The sequence below is a fragment of the Heterodontus francisci genome, chromosome 5 (genome assembly GCF_036365525.1).
Source record: "Heterodontus francisci isolate sHetFra1 chromosome 5, sHetFra1.hap1, whole genome shotgun sequence".
NCBI lineage: Eukaryota > Metazoa > Chordata > Chondrichthyes > Heterodontiformes > Heterodontidae > Heterodontus > Heterodontus francisci.
In genome coordinates, this window is record NC_090375.1 from 120399549 (window position 1) to 120426103 (window position 26555).

Consider the following 26555-nt stretch of genomic DNA (forward strand, 5'->3'; position numbering starts at 1 on the left):
CATTGCTGTACTGATATTTTAACTAATTTTTAATAGAGTTCCTTTCACTTTATGTTTAATCATCTTTTTAGACTCCTGTTCAATAATTTATGTTCCCTTGTCATCAACGTCCTCTCTTACTTTATTCTTTCCAATACTCTCCCTCCCTGTTTTGTTTACATTTAGGCTGTTTATGTTTCTTGTAGATTCCTTCCCCCATCTTAATAGTTTAAAGCCTTTGCCATCTCTCCAGTTACCCTTTCCACGAGGACGTGGGTCCCATCCCAGTTCAGGTGCAGCTTGCCCCATTGGAACAACTTCTTCCTGTCCCAGAATTGGTGCCAGTGTTCGATAAAAAAGCACACCTCTTTCCCACACCAGGGGCTGGATTTCAAGAGCCCACCACCAATCTTGTTGGCGAGCTCAAATAATGGCGGACCACACGTTGAAGAGCTGCCGCAATCTCCCGCGTGGTGGCTCATTTAAATATCCAGGGTGGCCTGCCTCCCCAATCACGTGGAGGCGGCGGGCTGTCCATCCCCAGCAATAGCGTCAGCTGCTAGTGCGCAGGCCATTTTTAAAGAGCAGCCAGCCCTGCCGGCATATTAAAATTTTTAAAGCTGCAACATTCCCCAAAAGTTATCAAATAAATTTCTAACACTCCTGTCCCATCCATCAATAACAATTACATTAACTATTTGCCTTTCCCCCCCCAAAACATTTAACTTTTAAATCTGACCTCCCCCCACACCCCAGACTGCATAAAGTTTAAAGTTCACCCCTTCCCACCATCCCCTACACCCATTACGTTTATTTGACCCCGTCCCCCGCAATGAAAATCTTAACTCCTTCCCCCTCCCCATCAGTGTCACGCTGGCTTTCCTTGGATGGGGAATTGAAGGTGCGGGAGTGCCAACTGCCACAGCCCGGAAAATTTAAGGTAAGTTGATTTAAATTTATGCATGTCAGTAATTTAAATATTTAAATCCAGATCCCATCAACCAGCGATGAGATGGGTGCTGCCACGGAGCCTCGCCACCACTGGGAGGATCAGGCTGGGCCCCCCCCCCCCCAGGCGTCGGCCTCTGTAGCCAACCACTGCCGGAACCATCTTCTGGCACCCCCCACACCCCAGCCATGGAGACTGATGTCATTGGCTTGGTAAAATTTAGCCCCAGATCTTTAGCCACATGTTAATTCTCCTGATCTGTCTGCTTCTATGTCATTTTGTTGAGTCAGGCTGGTCAACTTTTTGAGATTCAACATTTTGAAAGAACAGTGTTTTTCATAATTTTATTGGACATAAAACCTTTAAGCCAAACACACATGGGCTGAATTTTATAAGCTTGGCGACAAGCTTGAAAGAAGACGCAGCATACGTGCGACTTGTGCACTGCTGAGCCCCCATGATATTTTGCGTGGGAGCTCATTTAAATGGAGGGGACGGAAGGCCTGCCCCCAATGACATAGAGGGGTCTCCGCACCGTCCCTGGCAATGGCGTCCAGTGCCATTGCGCAGGCACTGGTGCCCTTTTTAAAGGGATTCAAGCTTGCTTTCCTTCATCGGATGGGGTATTGAGTACAAGAGTTGGAAGGTCATGTTACAGTTGTATAAGACTTTGGTTCGGCCACATTTGGAATACTACGTGCAGTTCTGGTCGCCACATTACCAAAAGGATGTAGATGCTTTGGAGAGGGTGCAGAGGAGGTTCACCAGGATGTTGCCTGGTATGGAGGGCGCTAGCTATGAAGAGAGGTTGAGTAGATTAGGATTATTTTCATTAGAAAGACGGAGGTTGAGGGGGGACCTGATTGAGGTGTACAAAATCATGAGAGGTATAGACAGGGTGGATAGCAAGAAGCTTTTTCCCAGAGTGGGGGATTCAATTACTAGGGGTCACGAGTTCAAAGTGAGAGGGGAAAAGTTTAGGGGGGATATGCGTGGAAAGTTCTTTACGCAGAGGGTGGTGGGTGCCTGGAACGCGTTGCCAGCGGAGGTGGTAGATGCGGGCACGATAGCGTCTTTTAAGATGTATCTAGACAGATACATGAATAGGCAGGAAGCAAAGAGATACAGACCCTTAGAAAATAGGCGACAGGTTTAGATAGAGGATCTGGATCGGCGCAGGCTTGGAGGGCCGAAGGGCCTGTTCCTGTTCTTTACTGGTAATTGTAATATTTAAAGGTGCCGCTGCAATTAAAAGTGGAAATGTAACTTTGAAACCCCTCTCCCACTCCTCCACTGAGTAAACAGTAAATAAAATGACCAATCCCCCCTGAAAAGACACCTTTTACTGTGCCAACTTTTCACCCCCAACTTCAGCACCTTTGACCCTCAACCCCTTCCCACCACTCCCCCTCCCACCCGACCTGAAAATTTCAGTCCTCCCTTCTCCCCACCAGTGTCACGCCTCAGACCTCCGTACAAAGATCTGAAGGCACAGGAGTTCCAGCCACCGACCGGAATATCGGCGTGGGACGGCCATTGGTTTAAGGGAAGGAAATTTGCATTAATTTAATTTGATTTTTATATTAAAATGAAGGCCCTGTCACTCAGCGGTGGTGGTGGGGGTCTTCACCAAGGCAATAAAATACGGCGGGCCTCTCCTGGAAGAATCTTCTGGGGCACCCCCCCCCCCTCCCCACCCCCCAGCCATGGCCCCTGGTATCGCAGGGCAGGTAAAATTCAACCCACATATTTCACATCATATTGTATTACTAGAACAGCACTGTGCTGTTTGTAATGAGATGAACCTGTTTTGTATCTTGAATACCAACCTCTTCACTGAATGCTCAGTGGCCAAGCAGCAGTCAAGATTTTCACAGCTAGTCATTGAAATCTAACAAATACCACAAAAACTCCTCCAACCAGGCATTCAGTGCATTAATCAGTGCTGATAATGCATGACAAACTATAATTTTACAAGCGCTCACATTAAGTACTCACAGTGTGATGCAGACAGAAAAGACTGACACAGAAACCTTAGAATCTAAGATATTGTATCTACTGATGCAGGAGGCATGGGAACAGCAGTATAAGACTATGGCACGAGGCACAAAGACTGACAGCTGATGTAAAATTCATGTCCCATGAGCTTGAAGGTAATACTTTTCCACAGTGGGATGTAACTGAGGAATCTGCACCCTACCACTAAATATTTATGGATACCAAAGTTTAATATTTAATAATGTCCCGCTTTCATCAGCATTTGGTACTTTTAAAGCAGATTCAAATGCTTTCAGTAGCTCGTCACCACTTTAACAAATCAATCTTCTAACAGATACATTTAATGTACTTTATTTCTGTCTTTCACCAGGATATCGAAAACTAGTTAAGCTTTTTATCTGATATAAATTTGTTACAACCTTCTGACATTGGACTGTTATTTTCATCCAAGGGACAAATAAATATGAAATACAGATTGGTGTTTAAAATAATAGATAAATGCCACCATTGAGTGACAGGATAGCAGTTCATGCCAGTGATTCCATATACGTTATGTTATGTTCTCAATCATGTTAAGGAAAATCACAGAGTGAAAGCCAGGCACTTTTTCTCACGAGGGATAAGAAGGGTAGCGAGGGAAACTCAGGACTAGTTTTATGTGCACCTTAGTGGCCAGATTCAAACTGGCAATACCAGGTGCTTGAGAGCGGGTCAGTTGCCTCACCTCTTCAACAACTTGCATTTATATAATGGCTTTAACATAAACATCCCAAAGCACTTCAGACAAGCATTATCAAACAAAATTTGACAATGAGCCACATAAGGAGATATTAGGTAGATGACCAAAATTGATTAAAGAGGTAGGTTTTAACGAGCAACTTAAAGGATGAAAGAGAGGTAGAGAGGCACAGCCGCCAACAGTGGAGTGATTAAAATCGGCAATGCGCAAGAGGCCAGAATTACAGGAGTGCAGCTATCGCGAAGGATCGTAGGATGGAGGAAGTTACAGAGATAGGGATGAACAAGACCAATGAGGGATTTGAAAACAAGGATGAGAATATTAAAATCAAGCCGCTGTTTAACCAAGAGCCAATGTAGATCAGCGAGCACTGGGGTGATGAGTGAATGGAACTTGCTGCGAGTTAGGATATGGGCAGCTAAGTTTTTAATAATCCCAAGTTTATGGTGGGTAGAACATGGGAGGCCATCCAGGAGTGCATTGGAATAGTCATATCTAGAGGTAACAAATGGTATGGATGAGGGTTTCAGCAGTGGCTAAGCTGAGGCAAGGGCAGAGTCAGGCAGTCTTCTCAGCAAGCAAGTTGAATGCTGGGGGGAAGAGAAAGGTGAGCAGAGGAAACATTAAAAGGTGAGAGTAGAAGTGGCTGGCAATGGCAACTTCCAACAAAAAAAGGCCCAGCCACCTTCCCCTTCCAAAAGAAGCAGACCGCCACATCCCCACCATCCATATTCTGAGGGTCATCATTCACCAGAGGTACAATTGGATCAGCCATATCAACACGGTGGCTACAAGAACAAAGCAGAGCCTGTGTATTCCAGGATTGTTGGCTCACCCCCTGACCTCTCACAGCATTTATTTGGCTTGTGTCAGCCTTGTTAGAGTACTCAACACTAGGTAAATGTGTCCAGCTACAACTGTACTCAAATGTTCGACACATTCAGGATAAAGTCATCTGCTTTACTGTTTCCCCCCCTACTGGAGTCAGTATTCTCCTCTTCTACCTCCAGCATAGAGTTATCTACAGGATGCACAGTTGCAAACACCATAAGCTCCCAATACCACAGCCTCTATCAATGAGAAGGACAAGAGCAACATTATCATGGGAACACCATATCCACCAAGTTCCCTCTGCTACACACTGCCCTGACTTGAAGAAAAGTTGCCATTCCTTCATCATAGCTGAGTGATAATCCTAGAAATCCCTAATATCATTGTGGGAGCACCGTCACCACAAGGACTAAAGCAGCTAAAAGAGAAGGCCCATCACCACCTTCTAAAGGCAACTAAGGATGGGAAATAAGTGCAGCATTGCCAGTGTCACCCACATCCTGAGAACAAATACATAAAAAGCTAAAACTTCAGAGGAGGTGGTCACTGATGAGCTGAGGGAGACAGGGCACCAGACTCAGATAGATTTTATTCAATGGTACTTAAAGAAATGTCACACAAATTCAATAATCTCCTTTGCACTATCTTCAGAGGATCATTGCAAACTGAATAATGCCTGAGGATTGGAAAGTAACTAAGAGAACACCATTCTTTGAAAAGATGCATCGGGATGACATAGGAAACTAGAGGTTAATAAAGTTCCATCTGTTGCGGGTAAAGCATCCTAAAAGAAGGGACAATGACATATCTAGATACTTATGAAATGGTAAGAGTGAGCCAACATCAATTTTTTTTTAGGGAAGACCTTACCTAACAAATTTACTGCACTACTTTAAGGAATGACACACCTTGTCAACAGAACTTGTGATTTGTGATTTGATACATTTAGATTTCTGGAAGATTTAGATATCAGCCACACAATTAATCTATATCTAAAGCAAATTTATCTAGGTATCTCTTATTATTATGTATGTGATATGTCAATCATTACTGTCACCCTGACACAAACTGTTACCCAGCTCCAGGCCACTCAGTTGTACTTCCTGACATATTTGCTAGCTAACATCTTAAGTGGATCTCTATGCTCAGGCACCAACCTCTCCCTTTCAATACTGCTGTCATCACCTCTTTGCCAATAAGCCCACCTTTGACCTATGAGTTTTCTCCAAATGTAATCCTTAATTTTTCTTTCTTCTCTAAGGTGCTTGAAAGTGTCATCGTCTCCCTGCTCAATACCCTCCACTGCCATAAGCCTCTTTTTGAATGCCTACTGTCCATACAGCACACTGATTAAAATCACCAACAATATCCTCTGTGACTATGATCCCATGGTCTTACCTCTGTCCTACCTCTGTAACCCCTTCTAACCTTACATTCACTCTTGTTCCATTGTGTCCTGTGACTCTGGCCTTCTGTGCATCCCCAACTCTACCCAGCAATGCTGGTAGAGCCATCAGCTGTCTCTGAAAATCCCTTTCTAAATCTCTTGAACTAGCAAAAAGAAGCTTCATTCTTTTCCTGCCTTTAAAAACCTTCTTCAAACCAATTTATTTGCAAGCACCTCTCTAATAATTTCCTCCACAAAGTTTTGGTGCCCATTAATTTTCTCGCTATGAGATATCTTGGGTCATTTTTCTATGTTAATGACACTTGGATAAAATTCACTCATATAGTGGTGCTTCAAAGTGATGTTACACAGACTCTGTAGATTCCCTGGAGGGCAGACAGCATGTGGGGCACTACCTACAAGACCTGCGGTTCCTCGATTATACCAATGGAGAAACCCATATTGGCCAGGCAGGTAGCAGCCCAGGTCACCATCTGCTCCGACAGAATCTACGTAGTCTGCATAGCACAATTTCATAAATGAATTTTTCATCCACTATATACATGGAAGCTATTGCTACTGTTGTTCTGCTAGAGAGAGAGAGAATCATCAACTTTTAGACCATTAGTAAGTCCAGAAATCCCAAGCTCCCAGGGATGGTTACTCTGCACCTAAAATAAACACACGCTTAAAATGACGAAACATAATTATTTGAGTCACCATCTTCCCTTTGTTTCCATTTTCTGAATTTTATGTCCTTTCCTGTTCTCTTCCTTCTTTATATTAACTTTATTTCTAACTAATTTCCTCTTTCAATTCAAAAGTAAAGTAAGCACTTTTATTTGACTTTTTCCTGTCTCCTAACCATTTTGGAGGTGGGACCTCTGATTGGCTGAAAACTATCTTCAGAAACCAAGTTTTAAGCCCATGAAATGCCAGTGGTCTAAAGGTTGATGTAAATGATCATGACAACTAATTTAAAGCACCAACCAGGAAACACATAGACTGGGATTTTACCCTAGGCGGACAGGAGCCGGCCACCAACTGAAAAGTCGGTGGCGAACCCGTTTCCAGCTCGCCTGAGGATCCGACCCATATTTTGCGGGTCGCCAGGCTTCAATTGTTCCGAGGCAGGACTTTCACCCACTTGAGGTAGGATGTCCTGCCTAATGGAGCTGCTGGCCAATCAGCAGGCCGGCAGCTCCAAGACCCAGCAGCACCACCAGGAGCGGTGGCCACTACTGGGACTACAGCCCAACTAGAAGTCAAGATGCTGTGAAGCCTGGACGGCAGGTACGTTTTGGTTGCCTCACCAGGGGAATCAGTCGGCCCCCGGCAAGGTAAGGGTGGTCAGTTGGGAGGATGGGGGGGACACGTGTTGGGTGTTGGGGGTGGTTGGGGTAGTGGGGGCGGCCATGTGTAAAATCCGACTGGAGGCAGGCGAAGGCACTTAAGTGGCTGTTAAGTGGCCACTTAAGGGCCTTGATTGGCCCAGGGCGGGCGGGCCATTTTTCATCGCCGCCACCCTGCGTAAAGTGGCGGCGGAGGTGGGAGCGGGTTGGAACGGTCTCCTGGAGCCTCCCCCCACCCCCGCCACCATCTGCTCATCGGGGTGGCGTAAAATTCAGCCCACAATGAATAATTTGGTTTGTGTCATTGACAGTCCAATCATGCCCAGTTAAAATAACATGCTTGCAGAACTCTGAGGATTAATATAACAAACTAAGGAAGATTTGCATTTATATATTACACATCTCAGAAATTTCTCAAAATGTTCCACATGCAATGCATGTCAGGTTAGCTGAATACTCTTGCTTTTGTGTCAGGATGTTGGGGATACAAGTTCCACTTCCAGGACTTTAGCACATATTCTAAGCTGATATATTAGAGCAGTACTGAGGGATACCTTATTGCTGGAAGGTGATGTCCTTTGGATAAGATATTAACATGAAGTTTTATCTACTAGTTCAAGTGGATAGAACTATTCAAAAGAAGAGCAGAAAGTTCTTCTTGTGTCAATAATACTGCTTCAACCAATATTATCTAAAATAATGAATTGATCATTTATCTTATTGCTGTTCATAGCATCTTGTTATGTGCAATATAGTGGCTATGTATCCTGGTATATCAATAGTCTCTGCCCTTTAAAATGTTGAAAACTACTAACAATTTGCCAATTAAAAACAAGAAGTAAGAGTGCAAATCCATCATTTTGCAGTTTTGCTGACTGCAAGTTCCTGCCCACCTGCAAATTTGTCCCCAATTTCTCAACAGTTCCATTTGATGGAAGTAGGACCAACTGCAGTTGGTATATAGTTGTAATATAAAAAACAAAATCAGAAAAGTAATTGGAGGAATGGGGTACATGACCTTTCTTACCAATTTTCAATGGATATAACATAATTCCACAACTTGAAAGCTGTTATAATCTTCTACCAATCGATATCAGAATATTTTGTCCACCCTGATTCAAGTGGGCCAGTATCAATGTGAATTAAGTTTTTAACATAGACATTTAAAACAGTTCCTCAAAACAAATTCAACTTGATGTGCTCAAAGAAGCTGATCGTTAGGATATTCAAAATCAATATGAATACGACTAATGTGATGTAAAACATCTTATTTTTGTTCAATAGGCCAAATTGACAACGAATTCTCACTATGTTCCAGCCATGACATTGATTTGCGTACCTATGTAAACAATAGGAATCCCGATTCAGACAAACTGAACACAGAAAAACCTCAACAAATAAAAGAAACTTCATCTCAATTTCCTGCCACTGATCTTTATTCCATCAGTAGAATGTATTTTCAGGGATAACACAGGTGCCAGTCTTCAGCCACATGTTAGAGTCATAGAGAGATACAGCACTGAAACAGGCCCTTCAGCCCACCGAGTCAGTGCCGACCAACAACCACCCATTTATACTAATCCTAAATTTAATCCCACATTCCCTATCACATCAACACCTTCCCTCAATTCTCCTACCACCTAGCTACACTAGGGGCAATTTACAATGGCCAATTTACCTATCAACCTGCAAGTCTTTGGCTTGCAGTCTTTGATTCACTCTGTGTGATATCAAGAAACGGCTGTAGGCACTGGATACAACAAAGGCTACGGGCCCTGACAACATCCCAGCTATAGTACTAAAGACTTGTGGTCCAGAACTAGCTGCACCCCTAGCCAAGCTGTTCCAGTACAGCTACAACACTGACATTTACCAGGCAATGTGGAAAATTTCTTGTCCACAAAAAGCAGGACAAATCCAATCTGACCAATTACCATCCTATCAGTCTACTCTCAATCATCAGCAAAGTGATGGAAGGTGTCATTGTCAGTGCTTTCAAGTGTCACTTACACAGTAATAACTCACTCACCGATGCTCAGTTTGGGCTCTGCCAGGGCCCCTCAGCTCCAAACGTGAATGGAAGAGCGGATTTCCAGACGTGAGGTGAGAGTGACTGCCCTTGATATCAAGTCGGCATTTCACCAAGTATGGCATCAAGGAGCCCTAGCAAAAGTGAACTCAATGGGACTCGGGAGAAAACTCTCTATTGATTAGCGTCATACCTAGCACAAAGAAAGATGGTTGTGGTTGCTGGAGGCCAATCATCTCAGTCCCAGGATATCGCTGCAGGAGTTCCTCAGGGTAGTGTCCTAGGCCCAACCATCTACAGCTGTTTCAGCAATGACCTGGCCTCCATCATAAGGTCAGAAGTGGGAATGTTCGCTGATGATTGCATAGTGTTCAGTACCAGTTGCGAGTCCTCAGATACTGAAGCAGTCCATGCCCGCATGCAGCAAGGCCTGGACACATTCAGGCTGGAGCTGATAAGTGGTAAGTAACATTCGTGCCACACAAGTGCCAGGCAATGACCATCTCCAACAATAGAGAATCTAACCATCTCCCCATGGCGTTCAACTGCATTACCATCCCGCACCATCAACCATTGACCAGAAACTTAACTGGACCAGCCATATAAATACTGTGGCTACAAGACCAGGTCAGAGGCTAGGAATTCAGTGGCAAATGCTCACCTTCTGACTCCCCAAAGCCTGTCCACCATCTACAAGGTACAAGTCAGGAGTGTGATGGAATATTCTCCATTTGCCTGGATAAGTGCAGCTCCAACAACACTCAGGAAGCTTGACACCATCCAGGACAAAACAGCCCGTTTTATTGGCACCCCATCCACCACCTTAAACACTCACTCCCTGCACCACCAGTGCACAATGGCAGCAGTGTGTACCATCTACAAGATGCGCTACAGCAATTCGCCAAGCCTCCTTCGACAGCACCTTCCAAACCCGAGACCTCTACCACCAAGAAGGACAAGGGCAGCAGATGCATCAGGACACCACCACGTGCAAATTTCCCTCCAAGTCACACACCATCCTGTCTTGGAACTATATCACCATTCATTCACTGTCGCTGGATCAAAATCCTGGAACTCCCTCCCGAACAGCACTGTGGGTGTACCTACACCAGAGGGACTGCTCAAGAAGGCAGCTCACCACCACCTTTTCAAGGGCAATTAAGGATGAGCAACAATGCTGGCCTTGCCAGTGGTGCTCACATTCCATGAAAGAATAAAAAACAATTAAACTGAAGATTGAACCAAGGGGGCTTTATTGCTGAGTTCATTCATCCTTCCACTAATCACCTGTCTATCAAAGATAAAACAATTCTGCAATGAGAAGTTTTGGGCACAGGACACATTTAACAATAAAGTCTAGCTGTAAGAAAATCACCACTTACTTCTAAATCATTAAAAAACAGATGTGTATCTGCCAAGTTGAAGATCATTTCTTCCATTCGTAGCCCAAGTGACACTGATGTAGGTGGATCCTGTAAACAAAAGTTCAAATAAGAAAACAGCACTTATAGGTTAAAACAGGAGTGCCCTAACATTTTGTCTTTGTGGATCACTTCGGTGTGTACTATGGATCGTCAGCAGCCATGTTTAAAATGTGAATTGAAATCTCAAACTTTTGATACTAACATTTCTTGATGTTCTGCTTTGGAACTTATCCACAAATGCTAAGAGTGGCCCTTTCAAAATTTCCAAACCACAAAATTCAAGCATCAAACCAGCCCAAATAACACAGAGTTGTCTGAACTTGGCTGTCTGGATTGCTAGTGGTTGAGACCACATTCAGCCATAGTTTGGATATCTGTGGACTAAAGAAGTGGAACTAAAGTTAATATTTAATGCACATATTTGAAAGAGACATGCTTTTGGATCTATTCAGTTTCCCAGAAGACTTTAACAATAGAGTTTCTAAACAAAGTTGATCAGTAGTATTGATGATTTCCGTCTCTGTGCAACATCCATTGAAAGCTGATGTGGTTTACGTTTCAAAGTGTAATAACAGCTACCAATCATTTTGTATTAAGTTTAAAAGTAAAAGGTAATACTTTGCAATAAAGCTTGCTGTGTCTTATTTACCAGTTGAAAATTAAATTATGGTAGTATCTGAAATACAGATATGAAGAGAAACATTAATAGTAATTGGATTTGGGTTAGAAGATTGGAGAAACAAGCTCGACAATTTTTTTTCTCATGCTCTTGGAAAATTTTAGCAGGGAGAAATCTAGTTCTTTCGTATCTAAATGGATAACAGATATATGCAAAAACATAATAGAATTTAATATAATAATCACGTTAAGGCTAAACAATTTTTATACCAGTTCACAGCACAATGATTGCTGATAATGCTACTTAAAATCCTATTTAACTAAAATAAAATAAATACAATTTATTGCTTAATTAATTAGAAACCCAGTGCTTTTTAAATCACAACCCACCACGAGTTTCTTATCTGTGATTCCTGCCGTGTCAAACAATCCCTCTTTCCACCTTCAGACTTCAAAGACCTTGCATGAGCATTACAGAAATAAAATATAGGGTGAAGTCTATGTAATTATCAAGATTTAAGTTCCACATTACATTACTAAGAAAAATTATGGCCTCATCAGTGTTATTCTCTTAAGGATTTTTAGCTTAAATATTTGAACCTCAATTTTAACTCCTGCAGCCAATGAAAATGGAGCATACAGGGGGTTAAAATCTCAGCAATGTGGAACTCACGGGAGCCACACTACACATGTGGCCCAAGCTATTTTAAAAAGATGTGTTTCAGGCAGTGTGAGGTCCTTGCACCAGACACAGATAGAAAACAGGAGCAGGTACTATGGGCAGGTTTTTTTCTCCCTGTTCACTGGGCTATCTGAAGATGACTGCACGGTGACGTGGCTGCATGCCCTGGTCATGGGGAAATTCTGTAATCTAATCAAACCCCAGAGCTCTATCCTGCTGCTAACAGATGTCTATAGGCAATATGATAAATGTATGTGTTCTGAAAAACATGGCACCAGTCTTTTTTTTATGCAAATATAAAGTGCACACTGATTTATGTTGCTGATATCCCTTGTGGCAGCCTAGAAAGAGCCGGAGGCAAAGTTAAGGGCTGCAGTGACCTTGAGTGTAATAGGGAATGCTGTGCTAAGGCTGGCAGTTGGTTATTATTGTGGGATGACTTTAAGAGTGGACCACCTTAAGAGCTGTAAGTGAAGATCACCAGATGAAGTGATCTCACATCACTCATGACATGAGTTGTGGGTGCAGCCTGATAGAATGAGTTATGTTTAGATGTGGCTCATGCAGTAGCTGTTTGTATGCATATATATATATAAATAAATATATATATATATGCAAATTCAGTGCAAAGCTTTTGAAAGTTTGTCTGGCTACTGCACTGTTCACTCTGAAAAATGGGAGAGAAGGCCAACAAAAATCCTCTGCCCCGCCACGTATATTTTATTGGAGAGTAAGTCAGATACAAATATCTGAGCAAGCATAAAAATAAACCTTGATACGACACATTTTTTTGGTGCAATGGATGCCTTTTTGCCTCCAAAATGGTGTCTGAAACACGTGAGCACATTTCTGGTGTTGACCATGCCAGACGCCATTTTGATAAGGCTGTTAACATGCGTGTAGGGAGCATATTACCAGAAGGATGCAGACTAGACAGATCATGAAGTGCTGCCACTTTGAAACTCAACACTCCAGCTAGCTCCCTTCTCTTAAACTAAGAACATAAGAAATAGGAGCTGGAGTAGGCCATTTGGCTCTTTGGGCCTGCAGGAAGGACCCCCACCAATGCAATTTAAAGGAATCTTCAACTACTTTTAGGTTAGTCGCTGACTGATTTCTTCTGGATCTTGCTGCCATTGTGGAAGTGTTTGGTGGTTTTCAGTGTTGCTGACATCTACAGGGAGTGGTGTGGCACATGCTGAAGGACTTTGTCCTGACTTTAAGAATTTTGACCACTTGCTCCTAGACATGGGTGCAGTAGTTTGCATCCCCCTTGGCCTGCAGCATGACAGGCAGAATAAACAGAGGCAGCACAGAGCACGACAAGATGCTTGAAGGAGGAGGAGGGGGAGAAGATCTGTCAGCAGGCGGCCACATCCGTTCAGAGTGGTCACGGAGCAATTCTCCGAGCTCAACCTCAGCAAGGAACATTGTGTCAGATGTCTAAGCTTCACTAAGGAGGTCCTCACTGTTGAAATCTGACATTTACTGCAGCCACAACTGCAGCCTTAGAGCAAGGCAAGGACAGCATTGCCAATGACTGTTGAGGTGACTGTGCCCATGAACTTTCATGCATCTGGTTCCTTCCAGACTACAGCAGACGATCTCCCAGCTCATCGACCACTGCTGAATAAGGAAGGTCATAGAGGGTCTTTATTCCATGAGAGCTGAATAATTTCATTGTTCTGCCAGAGAGAAGCAGGTGGGGCGAGCATGCGGATTCACGAGGCTCTCCCACCGTTCAAGGTGTCATTGACTGCATGCAGGTCCCTGTGCAGATGTTGCATATCAACTCTTAAGATGTACCACAATCAGAAAGGATTCCACTCTCGTCATCCAACTAGTGTGCAACCATACGCAGAGTATCATGCAAGTCAATGCCCGTTATCCTGGCAGAGTTCATGATTCCTTCATTCTATGGCAGTCTGCTGTACCATCTGCATTTGAGCCATCACAACAAACCAGAGGGTAGCTACTGGGTGACAAGGGCCATCTGCTGACCACACAGTTCATGACACCAGTGCGCGACCCATGCATACATGGGGCTCGATTATGTGCAGTCATCGAGGGCAGGAAAAATAGCAGGGTGCTGGAGAATCGCAATGTACCCGTCGCCCAGAAATCTGGCATCATGCTTCGGTTCCAGATTTTGTCAGTGGTGGGAAAGTGGCGGCACTCTCACCGCAACGTGATGGGAACCTATTTTAAATTGCTGAGATGCTGATTTAAATATATTTAAATATTATTATAAACGGATTTATATCCAATGGCCGATTCTGTGAATGACAGGCGACACTGATGTGCCTCCGGTTTCACGACCAGTGAAACCTGGCAGCACAAAGGCGAGAGGGCACTTTGATGTGATGAGTAGGCAGCCTTGAGCACTGCTGCAAAGGGGAAGGGGGGAGTTTGGAGGCCATTATGGGAGTGCATGGCTGCAGGCTCTGCAAAGTGTCTGGAGTAGTGGGGGCTCTGCAAAGCAGTCCGGGGTAGCAGGGGCTTTGCAAAGGGGTCTGGGGTAGTGGGGTCTCTACAAAGGGGTTCTGAGTAGTGGAGGCTCTGCAGGGGGTGAAATGTGTGTTTGGGCGGGTGGGAGTGGCGGAGTCAGTATGCGGTAGGCAAATAGCTGTGTGGTAGGTCTGCATGATCACATAGCAGAACTGAGGTAGGGCCATCATCTAGGCTGGGATGTGAGGTCCATGAGTGACTCCACCAACATAATTTGCACATCCTCATGTACCAAGGCAGGAGGTTAGACGTGTAGAGCTACGCATGAAGGAGTCAACAGAGAACATCATAACAAATCGTTTACAGCCATCCTGGTGTCCAGTCACAGAGAGCGAAATAATGCATGAGCTCTGTCGCATCTTTTCCATTTGTCATCCCTGTCTCATGTGTGGATGAACAATATGTGCACTAGTGCCCATGGGAGAGCATTTGTTAAAGAAGGCTGTCATCAAATTGGCATGTTAATGAGGCCTGTGGTCACATTGGCATTGCCCTAAAGGGGAAGGGAGAGGTCTACATCTCACAATTAAGGCATAATGGCACACGGTTTTCAAACAAGGAAGCCTAAAGATTTCAACAAAGTATCTTTTAATTATTTATCAAAAAAGATATAATACACACACCGTGAATCCCAGCATGTTGCTATATGCACTTTTTAATCTGTTTGCGGGTGCTCCTATGTGATGTGATCTCGGCAGCAGCAGCTGGGCTGGAAGCAGGCGACTGATCAGGCTGCCCCTTGGCCTGTGATGACTTTGGCGGGTGTCCTCCGGCTGCCTGATGCCTGGAAGGTCCCGGCTGACTGGAGTTGTCCTGGACTGGTGCAGGGCTCTTCTCAGGCGTCGCAGCTGCTGGAGCTGGGCTCACTGGTGGAGGGGCCGAGGAGTGGTTGTCACATTCAGAACGCCCTGAGTTGAGCCCTCAGATGTGGCTGTCAGCCTCTCCTTCTCCCTTTGAAGTCTTGCTTGAACCTCCCTGTTCGCCAGAGAAGGACCAGGAGCAGCAGAATCATCTGGGTTCCTGTTCCTTCTCTCGCCTTGCCACTACTGCATTGCACTCATGGTCAAGGCGATGGCATGCAGGCCAGCACGGATCTAGGGGCTCTGGTTCTCCATGAGGGTCCCAGCCTGTCAATGGAGGAAGCCATGTGCTCTCCTCTCACACCTGAGATATGGCTGCTATCATGGCATGGATGAATGTTTCCATCGTCCGCTCATGGCTGTGCATGGGCTCTGGCATATCTGCCAGATTTTGTCCTATCCCTCTTTACAACTCCTGCACGCCCTGTGCTGTCAATACCAGAGGCTCATCATCATTCTGGGGCTCAGCATGGGCTTGGCTACCCACAGTCCTCAGACTGTCGAAGGCCTCGGCTGTCTCAACCTCTGTGTGTGGTGCTCTCATCAGCTTGTGACCCAGATTCTAAAGTTGAATGGGTACCCACTGAGGTGAAAGTCTTTGTGCTGGTGGTGGGTGCAACAGAGTCATGGGACGGCGCATCCTCTGAGTCGTCTTCCTCCTCAGAGGTGAACGCCTTTGCAGTGTTTGTGGGGCCTCTGCAAATGGCTACCTGCATGAGAGAACACAAACGTATGTGGGTTAGGCTGTGCAGTTTTCTTGATGCCTAACAAGTGTTATATGGGTCTCCAACATTGATGCACATGCCAACGGGAGACAATCCTCACTTTCTTGTGCAGGGATGCCAATCTCCCCGTCACCGACTGAGTGGCTGCCCTGGGTGCCCGCCAGCTCCAAGGCCTCTTCCTCAGCGGAGGTCAGTGGACGTACATCTGGGATTCCACTGCCTGTCCAGGACATCTACCTTCTATTATGGGCCCTTTTGCCCTGCAAAATGAAGGATGAAGATGGTTGAGAATGTCACACAGATCAACATGACAGTTCAGCCCTTTTCATCCACTCAACCCCAACTGGGGAATCTGATGTCTCTCATGCTGACACTCGCTGTCATGGGAGTTAAGGTGTGTGAGCTATGAAGGAAGGTAGCCTGTGGCCGACAAACATCATGCATCCATCAGGAAAAGATGGAACCCTAAGCACTCAGGCAATGCCGCATCGTTGCCACCCTCCCCATGTCATGCAACCTCCTGCGTAGTCACATGCAATCCTCAAGAAAGTGTGGAGCACTCACCTTGGCTGAATGCAGTAGGTCATTAACCCACTTCCTGTACAGGAGCCAGTTCACTGGGTGATCCCATGGCTGCTAACTTCCTCTGCGATCTCCACCCAGGTTTGCTTGGTCAAGCGAAGGACCTCTTCTTGCTATCACAGGGGAAGAGAAGCTCCCAACTTCCCCTTGCAGCCTGGAGGAGAATCTACAGAGAGGCATCACTGAACTGTGGGGCCTGCCTGTGTCTTTGTTCGGACATCATCTTCTGCCCTCCTCGAGGGGTGGGGGTGTACAGAACCCAGTAGGACTGAATTGTAAACTGCACCGTATCCAGGACAGGAGTGAATGCAGGGCTGGTAGGCCTTTGAATATGGCGCCAGAACATACTCCGGAGTCATCTGAGGCCATAGTCAATGAACCGGATCCTGCCACATAATTGGGGGAGATCCATGCCTTCATTATGCAAAATGGACGCACGCCACGTAATCGCGGTGAGGCAGGCACCCACGTGACAGATGGGAACGGCACCATTTACCACCCCATAGGCTGCTTACATATAAAGAAAGCTATGCTGCCACACAAACTGTGATGGAGCAGACCATTGGGAGCTTAAACAGTGCTTTGGCTACCTCAACTGCTCTGGAGGAGCCCTGCCAAGATTATTCATGGCCTGCTGCATGCTTCACATCCGCGCCATCATGAAGCATAGCCCTTTGCTCCAACTATACGGTGACCAGCTGAGGAGAAGCAGCAGGAGGAGGAGGAGGAGGAAGGGTGGAGGCAATCAACACATCCCTTTACTGGCTGGGCTGTCCGTGATTGACTCAAATAACTGTAGTACCAGTGAACGCAACCCCAATTCCCCATTCAACAACAGTCCCACACCATACATTCCCTCTATTTCTGACAATCACAATGTCCCCATGGCCACAATGCTAAAATAAAATTCACCACAGAACGGACTTTCCAAACCAGATTTATACATCTAACATTGCATATTGCATACAAAAGTCAACTAAGCACCCTTGTGTATTCCCTTAGGCCTAATGCCCTGAGCACTGATACAGTGAACAGTGCAACCAGTGGCTGCATATTGGCTAGAGGAAGGCTGCTGACTTTCAGTGGGGGAGATGGTCATGCAGGATGACTTTGAAAACCTCTGGCCCTAGAAGGCCTGGATTTGGACTGCACCACCTCGGCATGGATACAACAGTCTGGACTGGCTTGCTGACAGGCAACAGTAAGGGCATTGATGGAATGGCAGTCGAGGGTAGACAAATGCTGTCATCCTGAGAGAGAACAGCAAGTTCATGATCAACAATACCACAGCCACTCCCATGGCATCTCAGCAATCCTAGCAATGTGTTGGAGGCTAGATTGCTGGGCTTCTGTGACATCCTGCAAGCCCTTTGAACACTGGTACTCGCAGTTGTGATGGCAGCAGTCTCAGCCTTCATGGCATCAAGCTGAGCTTGCATGACAACATTCTGAGCTTACATGGCAGCAAGCTGAGATTGTATGGCTTCAGTCTGTGCTTCCACTTGAGCACCCAGACATTGGGCGGCTTCTGCTTGAGTTGAAATGGAAGCTGAAATATCAAGCTTCAGATGCTGCACCATGGATGAGTCAGCAAGTGTTCTAATGGAGTTGGCCAGCACTTCCACGCCGGATGAGATGGGCTCCAAGCTCTGCGCAAAGCCCTGTGCCAAGTTGGCGCCAGATTCCTCCATGCATTGACATTGACTGCAGGCTTTCTGACAGGCCTGCCAACGTAGCAAGCTGTGCATAGCCATCAGTCTTCATCTGTACACCACACCTTTGAAGTGCTCATCTGTGTCCTCTGCAGCAGAACTCATGTGTAACCCTGACCTCCAGCAAGCTGGGACCTGTGCTATCCTTGTCCCCTGCCCTGGCTGCAGCCCACTCTTTACCTGTGTCTCACCATGTGCAAATCCTGTCTCTAAGACAGTCATAAATTATCGCAATTTCAGTGCCTGAACTGGTGGCTGCAAGTGTGACAGCGAGTGATAGTGCTTCTTCATCATCAATGTCTTCCTGCTCTTCCACCTTTTGCTCTTCCACCACTGCCTGGCCATGTTATAGTTCTTAGGTTTCTGAAAAGAGAAAAGCACAAGGTGAGGGGAGTGGGGGAAACTAGGAGGTGCATGTTTATACCATCTACGGCTTGTAAATGAGAATAGATTGTGGAAAGGGGGAAAGTGGGATGTGATGAGGATGATTGGGTGTGAACGTACCAACATCTGCAATGGCTTCATCCCCACCACTGGCTCAGTCATAGCCTCTCCAATGATGGCAAGCACCGTCCCCTCCATGGGGGTGAGGAGATGCAGTTGTGCCGGTCCCTTGCTGGTTAGGTGTTGTTGCCTCTGGTTATATGCCACTATTTCCTGCAACAGAGAGGGAAGTGTGTCAGTGAGTGTGGTGCAATGTGTTTGGGTAATGTGGCTGTCATGATTGAATACCTGGCAGTGTGTGCAAGCTGTGAAATGTCAGTATGGGGCTTTTAAGGAACAGGAGCAGGAGTAGGCCATTTGGCTCCATTCAATAAGATCATGGCTGCAGCAGTGCTAGGTGTGTGAAGGCAAAGCTATGAATGAATGTTAGGTATGAGTCACGATTGATTCAGATTGTTGGTGGGTGAATTATGGACATGAGGTGCATTGAGCAGTGTCTGAGGCTCGTGGTGCAGTTGGTGGGATATGACATTTGAAGATTCTTTGTTGACCTTTAGCACTCATGTAAGGTCATTGAACTTCTTGCGGCACTGCATCCAGGTCAGGGGCTACACTGCTGGCATTGACCACCACAGCTATGTTTGTCTGGAGGCCCTCCCATCCCCCTGCAAATGGATGACATCTCTCCTCCTCTACGCCTCCTCGACCAAGGCCTCGAGTGCAGCATTGGAAAATCTTGGGAGCCTGCTGATTGCCATTCTTGTGTCTTTTCCAGGTCAAACTCACTTTTACAATGACTTCCAGCACCTGCTCCAGTCACCTGCCCTTTGAGAGGTGCAGGCTGGCTTTAAGTAGTGCAGGCTAGCTTGAACTTGTGCTAGCCTCTATCATTTTGACACCCCCTGCTCAAGCATACAGCCACTCAAGAGCACACTGAGCATTGGCTGTAGCTACAATCATTTAAATGACAGGCAACCAGAAGTTTGCATGCTAAATGCATCAGAAGCAACAGGCGCGGGTCAATCGCGCACTGCGATCCTCTTGCCTGTTTTCGGGTCCTATCAAATTTTGAGGCCACTTAGTCATAAATAAGTTGAACTATTAATTTGGTTGGATTTGAATTCAGAATTGGATGTTCATTGAATTTATTAACTGCTTCCAGGGGTTACATTTCCTAAGTAACAAGAAAGCTTCTATTTTACGGTTCAAATGCTTTGTCTGATATTTTCAATTACAATGACGTTTCACTTATAATTAAGGCTGCAAAGAAATGAATTTGGGTTAATCTGCAACTCGGATTTTTTTTAAAGTGGTTTGAGACTCTAAATGCTGTAATTATACAAATGGCTTGGTGTAAATTTGTTGTGCATCTATTGAAAACTAAGTGTTGCTGTATGATGGAGAAATTGTGGTCAATTAAACTCTTTTTTTACTTAAAGCCACTAATTGAAAGCTAATCATTCTAAGTTGTAATAACACACTCAAGGAAAAAACTTACAATGCATACATGTTTATAAGGATTTGCAGTTCAATGTGACTATCTTAAAAGGCGTGGTTGAACTTTGAACAAACCTTTGAGGGGGGTAAGGATTAAGCAAAAGGAGAAATGACAGCATGGCATAGAACCCTAAACAGACCTTTCTTCTGCTCAGAAGAGGGTGGATTAAAAACATATGCTGATTGCCATTTTTAATTTTACCTCACTGAATGACTCCTTTCAAAAATGTTGAAGAACAGGAATTATTAGTCATTGCAGTCTTACAATGAATAGTAATTATTATAGCTTTACAAGGAAAATAAAATGACAGGGATTATTTCCACCTGTATTCTTTGTAACAAAACATTAAATCAATAAAAAAAGAACCACAGGGCATTGTAGGGCAAAGTATTTTAGTTGTTTTCCCTTGAAGCATTTATTTTATTTGTATATATACACATGTATTGCAAAATAAATGTGAATCCAATTGTTTCCTACCAACTGCGAGGTCCCTTATTGAGTAGTTAAATACAGCACTATATGTGCAGAACATCTGCAGATGCAACCATGCAAGAAAATGTCAGGCTTCAGCTGCTCTTTACTTTTTGCACCTGCCTTCAGTCATCAGTGCTATCTACAGAATATCAGCTTTTTCCCAGCTTCCAAAATCCAATCACCATGCAGCTGGTTTGAACTGTCAGGTTTATGCACAAGAATTGCTGATGCCAATTGAGATAACTGATAAACATAACAGATGAACCTTATCCTCTTTATATTTTTTGCTCTACAGCTCTAGAGAAGACATTGTTCAAAGAAGTTTTTCATTACCTCTTAAGAAAAACTCAAAGTAACATGGCTAACAAAAATTTCCCATAATATAGCCAGCAATATCAAAAAAATTATGACTAAACTGTATGTAACTGCATTGAAAAAAGATTTGTTGAAATTAGTTTCCTTCAAACACTTAATTTTTTCTCGCCAATTTTATTTCCTCCTTTTTTAAGATATTGACTTATTGCTGGAGCACACTCCCCGGATGCCTGCTGCCCACCTCTAATGCCTCCTCCAAATAGCCATCATTCAAGTGTGAGGCCTGTCAGTGAGTGTTCGCAAGCTTTCTGACTGCAGGAGGCACCACAGCTGACCCAATAGTGTCTTCACTCACCACCCCGACTCATGAATTTCCAGCAGGAACAGTTTTGGGATTCTTTGCTGGGACCCGGTCGTAATTCTTTTATCAGCCTTGAACAAAGTTCCAAACTCAGGCAAGTTGACTGCTTTTTGGAAGTTAATTCTAAGATAATCTATCCCATTGTAATTTAATCCTTCAAATCATTTTCAGCGGAAGATGAAATATGCAGAATAAATTGAGTTAATCCTGTCAAATTGGATTTTAACCTGTGCTGTATGCACCACATTTTGGGCAGACTCTGAACTTACTGCCCAATCAGAATATGCAGCCTTTTTGGCTCAATGTTCACAGTATTAATGTTCTAATCAGCAGCCTCTCAGATACACAACAGGTATTAGCAATGAACTTCAAAAATTGTTTCTTGTCACATTTCTCACCTCATTGCATAGTGCTTTCTTCCTTACCACACTGTTTCTGAGTTATGTACCTTATAAGTACATAAAGCAATAGGTGCAGGAGAAGACCATATGGCTCCTAGAGCCTGCTCCGTCATTCAATAAGATCATGAATGATCTTCAACCACAACCCTACTTTCCTGCTCGATCCACATACCCTTGATTCCCTTAAGAGTCCTAAAAACTATAGATCTCAGCCTTGAATATATTCAACCTCTGAGCATCTATAGCTCTCTGGGGTAGAGAATTTCACAGATTCGCAACCCACTAAGTGAAGAAATATCTCCTCATGTCAGTTCTAAATGGCTATCCCCTTATTCTGAGACTATGATTCCTAGTTGTGGACTCTCAAGCCAGGGGTAACAGTTTCCTAGCATATACCCTGTCAATCCCTCTCAGAATCTTACAAGTTGCAATGAGACCACCTCATTCTTCTAAGCTTATTCTGCTCAATCTTTCCTCATAAGACAACCCTCTCATCCCAGGAATCAATCTAGTGAACCTTTGCTACAATCTCTCTAAGGCATATATATCCCTCCTTAGGTACAGACAGCAAAACTGTGTGGTCTCACCAAAGCCCTGTACAATTGAAACATGACTTCCTTACTCTTGTACTCCAATCCACTTGCAATAAAGGCCAACATACCATTTGCCTTCCTAATTGCTTGTTGTACCTACATGTTAACTTATTGTTTTTTCATGTATAAGGACTGTCAAATCCCTCTGAACACGGCATTTAATAGGTCTTTATCATTTAAACATATTCTGTTTTTCTACTCTTCCTACCAAAGTGAATAACTCATATTTTCTCACATTATATTCCATCTGCCACCTTTTTTCCCACTCAATTAATCTATCTAAATCCCTTTCCAGACTGTTTTGTGTCCTCCTTACTGCTTACTTTCCCACCTAGCCATTGCATCATCAGCAAACTTGTATACATTACACTCAGTCCCTTCATCTAAGTCATTAATATAGATTGTAAATAACTGAGGCCCCAGCATTGATCCTTACGGCACTCAACTAGTAACAGCCCACCAACCTGAAAATAACCAGCTTATACCTACCCTGTTTTCTGTCCTTTAACCTATCCATGTCCTCTGTCCATGCTAATATATTACCACAAACCCCATGAGCCCTTATCTTGGGCACCTTATTGAATGCCTTTTGAAAATCCAAATATGTTACATTCACTGGTTCCCCTTTATCTACTCTGCTAGTTACATCCTTATAAAATTTTAATAGATTTGTCAAACACAATTTCCCTGCATAAAACTATGTTGAATCTGCCCAACTGTATTATGATTTCTAACTGCCCTGTTACCACTTCCTTAATAATGCATTCCAGGATTTTCCTGACTACTGATGTCAAGCTAACAGGCCTGTAGTTCACTGCTTTTTCTTTCCCTCCTTTCTTGAACAATAGAGTTACACTTGTTACCTTCCAAACCACGGGGACCATTCTGAAATCTAGGGAATTTTGGAAGATCACAACTAGTGCATCCACTATCTCTGCAGCCACCTGTTTTAGCACCCTAGCATATAGGGCATCAGATCCAGAAAATGTGAAGACTTTTAGTCGCTTGAGTTTCCCCAGTACGTTTTCTTTGCTAATATTGATTACTTTAAATTCCTCACTCGCCTTAGATCAATGGTTCCCCCATTATGTCTGGTATTTTTGTTTTCTACTGTGAAGAAAAACAGAAAATATTTGCTTAACGTCTCTGCCTTTTTACTATGCATGGTGGGATTTCCTGTACAGGGTGCCGCTGCACATTCTACAGTTTATCACCCTCATCTTCCATTTGGACATGGCATGATATCTTGTTGTCCAGTGAAGCAGTGGACTTGAAAGGTGGGCTCTCTTCGTGGGAGTCCTGCCCTGCACCTCTGGGAATCTGGAATGAAGAGTGTTGTACGGAGCGCTCCTGTCCAATAGGTTTTTAAAGTTATTTTACGGACTCCCAGGCCACCTATAATTTTTGCAGCCTGGACAAGATCATATTTTAGCCCAATGTCAGAGGTTGCAGCTCCTCTGCCAATACGTGAAGGGCTGTTGCTCAATCTTTAGTACCACTTTGTCCACACACTCCAAATCTTTGGCCACCCAGTGCAGAGGGAGATAAGCAAGTTGAAGGACTGCCTTATGTGTCTGCACCTGTGTCTGACCAAGTTGGTCATCTACAGATCCAGGCTGGATGCAAGCTGTGGGAATGGTCACTCTGGCTGCCTGCCTAACTTCTGTGGTCTTGTCTGTACCTGGGTGGCCTTGGAGTAGGAACATGCAATATCCACTGGTGTGTTTGAGGCCATCCACGACTGCTGGGCACTGCAGGGACTGGAGTGTATACTGGAAACTGGAAATAATATTTTTTATGTTTATAATCTTCCTTTTTTATAGTTTGGTTCATTACTAGTTGTGCCTCCCTAAAAAGGGGTCCCCTTAGTTTGTTTTTAATTCCAGTATCTTTTTAATAGTTTATTTAGAAAATTAATACCTTGATGCTAATTTTCTTAACCTATCACAAGTGTCCCCATTGTCATGAGTTTGGAGGTAAGTGCCTATAGTGTGAGATTGGACAAAGGTATATTGAAACCAAAACTAGACACTCAACTGACGCTGGGAATACTATTTCCAATATTTCTCCAATCCAAGCAACACCCAACAGCCATAGCTCTTTACTTCCAGTCTGTCAAACCACGTTCTATCTATGCTGCTACACTTCATTTCAAACTATATGTTAGAATTTTTGTAATTAGCTTCTTGCAAGACAACTTCCAGAAGTCAATATACATGGTTGCTGACCATGTGCTTTTGGAGTGGTCTAATACTAGACTTAAAAAATATATATATACTCATCCTAGACAGCTGATAAATCTTCCAGCATAGATGAATTCTATGCATTCAATGTACGGAGAATTTGACAGTTTTTCTAACATCTTCTTCTGGTAATCCTGTCTTTCTGGGGCTGCTTTCCTCAGCTTCATAGCATTATGGCAGCACCTCACTGGTTTTCTGTCACAGAGCTGTGCAGAACAGTTTACTTCAATCCAGCACAATATGAATGGCCATTGGGTTTACACAGCAAGCACTAAGCAAATGACCACTGCATGCCTAGAGTTGCCAACCCTTGAGGATTTTCCTCTGGTCTCCAGGAATTGAAGATTAATCTCCAGGACACTGCTGCAAGCATCCTGAGAGAAAAATCATATGGGAACTAAACAAAATTGTGATCTTGCTCATTTTCTTTGAACACTTTTGTTAATTAGTTATTAAACTATTGCAGATGGCATGAAAAGGCTGTTTCACTAGCAGTCAAGATTAATCCAGTTAAGTAACAAAGAGTCAGTTCCCTTTCAATTGTTTTGGGAAGGCAGCGAGCCTGGAGGATGGACCGACAATGGCTGGAGTGTAAGGGGAAAAGCAGTTCTAGGCAGGAGCTTATGTGATGAAACCTTCAGGAGTATACCCAATCATAGTTGGTGACCCTATACACGCAGCCCTCTGCCACTCTCACATCCACACTCAGAGAAGCCATATTTAGACTTGCAGCACAAGTAGTGGAGTGTGAGCCCATCCTCTGATCTCACACATGCACAAGTAAAGATGAGTGGCAGCCAGCCAGAAGCAAAAACAAATGAACAACAATGTGGAAATGAGCGAGCCATTGAGGATTTAAGTGGTCCCCATAAGCTTTCCTCTGGACTTCCATGCAAACAGTGTGAGCATGTGCTGGAAAACTATCGATTTCAAAACAATATGTTTAGCTGCCATGGATAAGTGAGGGAAATAGTTTTCAGTTTTCAAGGAAAACAAATTAAATTGTGTAATGTAACTCCAAACAAATAAGAATCATGAAATCCAATTTGATATAAAGAAATTTAACAAATTCAGCCTTGGTCACTGGCCCTTATTCAGGGATTTTTTTCAGCTGTACATTGTTTTTTGAGTTGCCAACTGTTCTGGGGCTGTGTCAGGATCTTTGAAGCTGCTGTTAACTTTTCTGAGTTTTGTAGGTTGGCATGTATGGAAATGTGCATTGAAGTACAACTCTGGCAAGTTTCTGTACCTCATTTTGGATTTTTTTTTGATAGAATTTAAGTTGGAGACTTTAAAAAATAATGAAGTGTCCAGTATCAATAGGAGTTCTGTGTTTGCTTCAAGGAAGTCTCAGTGACATGGTTTTGAGACTGCAATATCCTGGGTCCCTGTTTGTTCAGCATGCATGACTAACAAAAAGTAAATAAACACCACAGAGTCAGCCAAAGGTTTAAATATTTTCCTCATTAGAACAAAGGCAAATGTAATTAATGTAATGAGCTCACTCTGGACTTTTTATTTAAGCCAAACAAAGAATGTTAGTGGGAAATAAATACTACACACAGTAATTTGGAATGAGTATTTTTCCTTTCTTTATTTTGTGAATTGTTCCATTGGATAAACCTATCTGTGATGTTGACAACATTAATTTTCATTGCCTGTTTATTGTATCCAATGAATCTCACATTTGTGTATCTTCTGAATCCGCTGGCTGGTTTGATTACTAATAAAGTCTTTAAACACTATTTTATTTTGATGCAAAAGATACTGGGAGAATGACGCTGAAACAGATACCTCCAACCTCCCGAGTGCTGCTCTCCTTGGCTTTGCTGATCAATATTAAACCTGTTG

The 26555-nt window shown here is 43.9% G+C and overlaps 1 protein-coding gene across 18 annotated transcripts in view; it reads right to left on the reverse strand.

Moving 5' to 3' along the window:
- eya1 (EYA transcriptional coactivator and phosphatase 1) overlaps positions 1-26555 on the reverse strand; it is a 274463-nt gene that overhangs the window by 103212 nt on the left and 144696 nt on the right. For all 18 annotated transcript variants that reach the window (XM_068031998.1, XM_068032001.1, XM_068031999.1 and 15 more), the window contains one exon: positions 10647-10736. In XM_068031998.1, the coding sequence (XP_067888099.1) occupies positions 10647-10736 (90 nt within the window). The remainder of the gene's footprint in view (positions 1-10646; positions 10737-26555) is intronic.